Source organism: Empidonax traillii, unplaced genomic scaffold (genome assembly GCF_003031625.1).
Source record: "Empidonax traillii isolate 1590-97213 ecotype Southwest subspecies unplaced genomic scaffold, ASM303162v1 scaffold8:size5222938, whole genome shotgun sequence".
Lineage (NCBI taxonomy): Eukaryota > Metazoa > Chordata > Aves > Passeriformes > Tyrannidae > Empidonax > Empidonax traillii.
The window spans coordinates 3,088,754-3,097,054 of NW_020955201.1; the positions used below are offsets into that span (position 1 = coordinate 3,088,754).

The 8,301-nt window shown below is 46.1% G+C and overlaps 1 protein-coding gene across 1 annotated transcript; it reads right to left on the reverse strand.

The window, feature by feature from the left end:
• Positions 1–1,547: 1,547 nt before the first annotated feature.
• On the reverse strand, positions 1,548–2,538 carry MED18 (mediator complex subunit 18). The gene is made up of 2 exons (XM_027883895.1): positions 2,435–2,538; positions 1,548–2,297 (listed from the first exon to the last, which is right to left on the reverse strand). Exons 1-2 carry the CDS (start codon positions 2,505–2,507, stop codon positions 1,744–1,746), a joined length of 627 nt encoding a protein of 208 aa, XP_027739696.1. The 5' UTR covers positions 2,508–2,538; the 3' UTR covers positions 1,548–1,743.
• Positions 2,539–8,301: the final 5,763 nt, after the last annotated feature.

Genomic DNA, 8,301 nt, shown 5'->3' on the forward strand with positions numbered 1-8,301 from the left:
GCTCAGCTGCATCAGAGTCCTGAGGCAAGCCCTGACCTTGAAGAATGCAGCTATTTTATCTTGCAAAAAGAAATCCCCAAAAATAGAATGAAAAAATATGGTCACACTTGACATTCCTGGTCCCATAACTTAAGTGCTTAGTTTAAAAACTACCTGCTTTCCAGTAAGGAGAGACTGAGCATTTCTGTGTAACTACAACTTGACCCTGGATAATGAATGGTAACTAGGGATATGCAATGCAATTTACTACAGTGTGTATTACTGATACTAGTCATCTCCAGCTTTTATAAGGAGAAAAATATATTTCTTAGATTGAAGAAAGGGACACACTTTTTGACTATTTAACTGCCTGAAAGTGTTCTCAGCTGTAGCCATTGATGCAGTAAGCTCTTCTCTGCACCCCTGCTTCTTCTGTGCAGGGATTATATCTAGAATAAGGGAGCCTGGTACTGTGGGTTGCTGCAGTTTGCAAGGTTTAAACCAATTCTTCTTAAAAAGAACAATTTTTTTAATTAATATTTTTGGGTCAATCAATAGTCAGACCTATTGTCATCTAAACTGTAAATATTTCAGTTAGTGTGAACAGTAGAACTGTAGGTGTGTTTGTACCCTCTAGAAAACACTTCCATTCTGGGTAGTGAGCAGTCGCACAGCTCACACCTCACTGTTTGTGCCCTGCTGGAAATCACTGCTCTGTCTGCAGCGCAGTTGTGCTCATGTACCATCCAAGTACTCGGCTTTCCCCCATATCCCACGCTAGAGCCTGTGGCATTGGAATGCTTTGGACACTGCATGTGGTTTGCTGATCCAGTTGTCAAGGCTTATCTTGCCCAAACACCAGTGTTGAAAATGTAGCTGTTAACTTAATATGCTTTTTCTGAAGGTTTTTCAGGGAGTGGTCCCTGCCACATAAAGCACTTCTGTTTAAGTATGGCAACATTTCTGGCAGAGGTTTCAGTCAATAAATATTTTTTTATAAAAAAGCAGCAAAAGTGCACTTAACATTTCAGTATTCAGTATTGCTGTCAGCTGTGATAAGTCCAATAACAAAAAATATCTTATAATTTACTTTCTTATTAACTAAGACTGCCATACCCAACTCCAATGAAAAAGATGGAATAGCATTAAAAGATGTAAAAACCCCTTGCAAATGTCAGTATTACTAAATTGTCTTCCTCTTCCAACTCTGGTTATACTAGAAACAGTTTCCCTACAAGTATCTTTGTCCTGGCTATTCCTGTCACATGTGCTAATTATGAAGAGGTGTACACCTGCTCTTTTATACCGCCGTTCCTGGATTTATGCTTGTATTAGACAGCACCTCCTGCATTAAAAGATATTAACTGTATGCATTATGTAAAAATTTTGGACGACTGGGTAGGAAATGCAAATGGTGCTCAAAAAGACCAAAGACAGCAATGGGGTATGAGTAGGAGAGGGGTGAATTCCATTAAGAAGGACATTTTTAGAGTGTTAGGCAATAGGCTTTCTAACAGGAAAGCTTCCCAGCAGGAGAACTACCAATATTAACATTTAATTTTTTTTTGAATGGTATTAAAGTCTCCACTTTTGTTCATATCCACTAGTGAAGGGAAAAAACATTTAGTAATTGCAAGGGACAGAACTGATATGTAGTCCTTTATTCCCCTCTCCCCGTTTTGATTTGCCCTCAAAAAGCTTTTTGGAAAAACACCCTTTTCTGGAACCCTTGCAAAACCAGTGCCTTAACCGCCCAGACTGCAATCACATCAGTCTTTTGGGGTCAATCTTTTCCAGGTGCACCAGAGGTTTCAGCTGCTCAGCAAAGTTCCTCATGTCATCGGAGACCACGTCCTGCCCTGCTGGTGCGACCACATTGAGCTCCACCAAGTAGGACAGGGAGAGCGGCTCGATGCTCTCAGTGTTTCCGGGCATCAGGATGCGGAAGATCTTGTACACCACGATCTTCATAATGCCCTTGCGGAACACGTGCCCCTTGGCCACGAACTCGTGGTCCATGCGGAAGCCCATCTCCACCAGGAAGTCCGTCAGGTTGTCGGATGTGGCGATGTCCACGCAGTTGCGCACCAGGGCGTGCCGGTTCTTGTCGCCGATCTCGGGCTGCCCCAGGTAGCGCAGGTGCCAGGGCATCCCGGCCTTGTCCATGGAGCGCCGAGCGCGCAGCACGAACGGGCTGGCCTGCTGCCCCTTCAGCAGGAACACCATCTCGTGGTCCAGGAACGTCTCGGGCTCCATGTTGTCGCACAGCCCGCGCAGGCGGTGCAGGAGGCTCTCCAGGCTCTGGTCCAGCACGCTCCCTGCAGACACAGCGCCGCCGTCACCCGCGACCGCTCTCCCTCCCTCCCGGCCTCCCGGCCCGCCCGTGCGCGGCTCCTGCACCGCACCCCGCGCTCCCCCGCGGCCGCCCGCGCTGCCCGGCCCGCCCGGCTCCCACCTTGGAGCAGGTACTCCATCATATTGATGGTGCCGCCCGTAACGGGCATCATCGTGACCGGCGGCGCCTCCATCGTGCCCGCCCGGACTGGCGGCGGGGGGGTGGACGGCGGAGCGGTGGCGGTGGGGGCGGTAGCGCCGCCTGGCGGCCCGGAGGTGCCGGCGGGCGCTGAGGGGCGGGGATGGAGCAGGACCTGCCCCGCTCACAGCGCTGGGACGGGCCCTGCGGCCGGCCTGGCGACGGGACCGGCAGCAGCGGCCGCAGACGGAATCAGGAGAGGTTCAACATCAACAGGAGGAAGAGCTTCTTCACACTGATGGTGGCCGAGCACTGGGACAGGCTGCCCGGGGAGGTAATGGAGTTTTCCTCTCTCGAGACATCTTAAATCCACCTTGGATTTCTGTGTCAGCTGCTCCAGGTGACCCTGCCTTGGCACGGGGGTTGGACTAAATGATCTCCAGAGGTCCCTTCCAACCCCAACAATTCTGTGATTTTGTATTTCTACTTCTTACTTTAGTTTTGCACAAAGCAGGGATCTGGGTGGTTACCCATGAAAGGCTGGCCCGGGGATCATCAAAACTTTACACTATTAATATATTTTAACAAACGTCAATGCACCAGCATTCATTGGTTATAAGTTGCGTAACTTCTCTATAATTAGCAATCAACCCCCTATTTGCCAGTTGTATCTCTCGCTTCTCATGCTCATTAGTCCCCTGTGCAGTTCTTCCCTCCATTGGAGCCAGGGGTCCATTCCGAGTAGGTGGTCAGTGAGTCCACAGTCACAGTCACTCCCTGTCAGGATTCTGTTTCCCCCAGTTACTTCCCAATCCTGCTGGCTTCACTCCTGGTGACTCTCATCCAGACAACCCATTCATCCTGGGATTGTCTTCCGTTTTCCTCGAAACAAAAGATTATCCAAGCTTATGACATTCACAATGCAAGTGTGAACAATGCTTAGTCTAACTGTTCAACTACAGCTACTGATAACAACCAGTAAAAAAACCTGCAAACCTTGAGGCACACAGCACAGCTCCTCCCACTCCCCTCTGCCGGGGGAGGTGGTGTGTACAATGATTCCATGTAACATCTCAGTTGGAAGTACGTGCTCCCAGGGCAGTAATGTTTTATTTCAGCACTGATGTATTGGAGGTGTCTTGGAGTGCTGCCATGCAGGGGTGACCTGAGGGACACAGTGCAATCCAGGAGGGAAATATGTGTATTTAAATATGAGGGAACCACACCCCATGGAGCCACTACAGTCGACACACACTGTACATACTTCCCAGATTGCAGATAGGAGGCCTGTGTTGAAATAGAGTAATAAAATAGTCAATAAAAGGTTTGGGTAATGGTCTAAAAGCTTCCTTACGCTTCAAGGAGCAAAAAAATAAGTTTTCTCTTATATACAGATCAGCTATAGTTAATCTGGTCATAATGCAGTTAGCATGAAAAAAATGATATTTAGAAAGATATCTAGAAAAAGTAAAAATGAATTTTAGCATTTCACAAAGAACAGTTTCTGACGTTCGCTTCTTTCTGTGGTGATACAAATTGTCTCTTCTGCCTAGCTGAGGTACACAGTAGTGTTAGTTCAGATACCTAAAAAAATCTAAGAGGATATCAGTCTTCCATTTTGAAGTGTGAATTGATGCAAAGCTGCAGCAACCCTAAGTATTTTTGCCCCACAGTCTGAGAAACTGCAATAGTGCTATCCAGAAAATAAATGTTGCCCCAAACTGGTCAACCCCCCTGTAGTTCTCCCCTCACAAGTAGTGTAAAAGACAGCAACAACACAGTCTAGCTGCTGAGCTGCTTTCACTGTGGGCTTGGATGCTTTGTGGTGCATCTCCATACCCTAAAGGTATCCTAAAAAGAACTTTTTTTCTGCAGTTCTTGAAGATAAGATGCAGCAGACACCAAAGACAGTTGATCAGACAGATGGAGGAGGTGGAGAGAAACAGAGATGGAGATGGGGGATAAACATGTTATTCCCAGCCACCTACCTAAGTTCTGTTCAAGTCCCTTTAAAACCCTTCTTACTCACCTGGCTGAGTCAGGGAAAAAGGATGCCCGTGTGGGGCCAGGCCTTTATCTCAGCTCTGTGTTACAACTTGTCGAGTGCTCAGAGCAGAGCTCTGCAGGGGAACCTCAGGTGAAATAAGTGATCCAGCCATGTTCACATTGAAATAACACCAGCAGTAGGGAGGGTCAGTTAGATGTAAACTGGATGTAAATTTTTTTTCTTCCTTGTTACTAAAACTGGGATTTTTTTTCTCACTCATCTCACAGGCTTTGGGTCCACTTTGTCACATCTATCAATCAAAATTCTTTCAGACGAAGCATACGTGTTCCATTCATTCATGGTGAATTAATAACAAAAAGCCTTTCACTCCACAAATCTGTGGGCAAGCTTATTGAAATTAATTCACAGAATCACAGAATCATTGAAAGTAGAAAAGACTCCCAAGGTCATTGAGTCCAACCTATGCACAAACATAACCACATCAACTAGACCATGGCACTAAGTGCCACTTCCAGTCATTTTTTTAACATCTCCCAGAATGGTCTAGACCATCATTTCCTCAGGCAGCCGCTTCCAATACTTGACAACACTTTCAGTGAAGAAATTCCTCCTGATGTCTAACCTGAACCTTCCCTGGTGCAGCCTGAGGCCATTTCCTCTCTTGAGGCCGTTTGTCCTCAAGTCCTGCCATTTGTTTCCTGGGAGAAGAGACCATCTCCCACCTGGCTACAACCTCCTTTTTCAGGTCACTGCAGAGAGCAGTAAGGTATCCCCTGAGTCTCTTTTTCCCCAGGGTAAACAACCCAGCTCCTTCAGCTGCTCCTTGTGCACCAGACCCTTGATCAGCTCAATTGCCCTTCTCTGGACTCACTCCAGGACCTCTATGTTTTTCTTGAAGTGAGGAGCAATTACTCCACTCAGTTATGTAATAGGCAATTTATATCACAAGTTCATTACATAATTTGCATTTTTCTAAAGCTGTCAACGGAATTTCAAAACTAGGATTACTCACTAAGTGATTTTCTGTTTTAGATAACTCAGGGGCTGGGTTGTTCTTAGCCATTTCATCACAAGCAATGATGTGTCAATAGTTGAGGCACTATTGTAAATAAAGGGACTAAAGCTTACAGCACAGAGAGAGAAAACAAAGTCAGGTAATTGATGACTAATTACCAGCCTCAGTGTAATACATGTTATGATTTATTCCTTCCCACCTCACAAAGCAGGGGAATTTTCCAAGTGAGATTATTTCAATGAGCTGACCAGCCTGGTGGTTTCTGGACTTAGCCCTGTTCTTAAATTTGTATCACCAAAGCAAAAACTGAAGTTGCATGTAGTTTTCTATACTATGTGACTCTGTTCCCTGGATTTTAAATGGTTAGTGTAGGAGGCATTGTTAAATATTAAAAGAAACTGCTGTGAGAACATTTATTTAGTGAGTGTTCAACCCTTTAAACTTAGTGACCCTGAAACAATTTTCATATAGGAAAACCAAGATTATTGCTCAAGAAGTACAATTCTGTTTAGCCAAACAGCAGTGTGCCCCTCATAGACCTGCTCATTTTCCCAATATTCACGAAGTAGAACTTATTTTAACTTTTAGAGTTGTTAAACTGGACTAGCTCACTCAGAGCTACACCAGCTCTCACACAGAAAAGAAGAGTGAGCTGGACTAACTGTGTATTATTACACTGGTACGTGGCCTGTTCCAAGTACCTTTTTCAAAGAGATTTTACCCTTGGCAGCACATGCACCCTTGGATAGTGTATAAAGGAGGCTTTGGCTGGGTGTGGGTTGTGGACAAAACACTGTTGGAGCAATCAGTGCTGGACAGAGGACTGTTGCAGTATTGCCCAGTAGTTTTGAGGGTGAAGATTTTCAGGGCAGCTTTAAATGGTGACTGCATCCTTGGAAGACCACTTTTCTGAGATTGTGGATCGATGATGCCAGCCTATGGCATACACACACTACAGGATTGACTTCCACTTGCTCTTGAAGACCAATGTTTCATTAAGGGGAAGTAGGAAACAATTTGGCAAACCAGTGGAGAGCTAGAAGTTACAAACCCATGAGTTTAGACTTGCATTGAGCATGGTAGACTTGCCTAAGTCTGGTCCTTCTCTCAGTGGTCCTAGGAGAGACTGGTAATTGGCTTAATTTATATGGCATGGTTAATTTCATCCTGGTGTTACAGCTTGTGAAAATTCTTGTAGAATTCTTATCCAGAAGAATAAAGAAGGTAAGGGAGAAATTATTAACTGTGAGGCTGCTTAGATACTGGAAGAGAGAAGTAGCAGATGAAAGTGTTCAAGGCCAGGTTGGATGGGGGTTTGAGCAACCTGAACTTATGTTTCTGGTGGTTGATAAAAAAATAAGTGTTTTCCATTCTGCTGCTGCTGCCTAGTACGAGCTGCAAGGAGCAGGGAAAAACGGCTGTCTCCTGCTGACTCCCAGGCTGTGTCTAGTGCATTGTGTCCATGGGAGAGGCCTCCAGGAGGATGCAGGGAGGGGAGGAAAGCTGCATAATTATGTCTTCGCTGTGCACCACCTTTGGGCCACATGATGGGAAGAAAGAACCATCAGGTCCATTAGGCTGATACTTCCTCAGTCTGTGTAATTGGCAGTGTTAGGTTACAGTTGGACTTGATGATCCTGAAGGTCTGTTCCAACCTAAACAACTCTGTGATTCTCTGGTCTAATGGAAGGTATCCCTGCCCATGGCAAGGGTGCTGGAACTAGGTGATGTTTAAGGTCCCTTCCAACCCAAACCACTCTGTGATTCTAAGAGCTGGTCTTTACTTGGCTGTTGTGGATCTCAGTTGTTGTGGATACTAGTGCCAGGATTTATATTTTCTATTTTTGTACAGGCTGTGGTTGGGGAAGAATTAGTTGTCTCCATAGCAGCCTGTACGAGGCTGCGTTCTGGATGTGACTAACAGTGCTGGTTACACAGCAGCATTTTGGTTGTTGCTGAGCAGGGTTTGCCCAGCATCAAGGTTTTCTTTTTTGTGCTTCTTTCTGCTGCACCCATCGCCCGTGAGTAGGCTGCAGGTGGGCTAAAGGCTGTGAGGGAACACAGGGGGTCACATGTGATCCTGGCTGACCACTGAGATATTCCATACCCTATGGCATTGTGCCCAGCACTAAAAGCTCTGAAAAAATGAGAAGGGGGGAACATTCGTGTTTATGGCATTTGTCCTACCAAGTAACTGATGGTGTGTGGAGGGTCTGCCTGCTGATGAGGAGTACTGAATAAACTCTTCATTTTTCTTTGCATGTGCAGCTTCATTTTCCTATTAAACAGTCTCTATCTCAATCTATGAGTTTTCTCACTTTCGCCCTTCTGATGCTCTCCCCTGTCCTGCTGGGATGGGGCTTGAGCAACAGCTGGGTCAACCCACCATGTTTTTCTAGATAGCCTGTGTCCTAGTGGGAAAGAAATGGGAGGAACCTATGATAGCTGGGGCTAAAACCCCTCGAGTCCTCTAAAAGAAACTCGAAGATAAACCAGTGGTGAAGATGGGTCACTGGGTAATCTGCAGAAGCCCTGGAGGTCTGTAGAGATCAGGTTAGCTTTGGAGGCAGGGCTTCTCCTTCCCACAGGCTAGTAAACAAGGTGAGCCTGGGGTCAGCAGTCATCTCTGGGCAGGAAGAGAAGGTACAGAATTGTCAGTACTAAGAGAGGCACTGGATGCAGAGCACTGTCATTGTGTTGTGTGTGTAAGGCTAGGTGGACCTGAGAGGAGTACAAGCTTCCCCTGAGACAACACAGAGGATCCCAGACCATCATCTTGTTTCAGCAGGTATCACTGTGCAGTGCAAACCTTCCCTCACCAAGGAG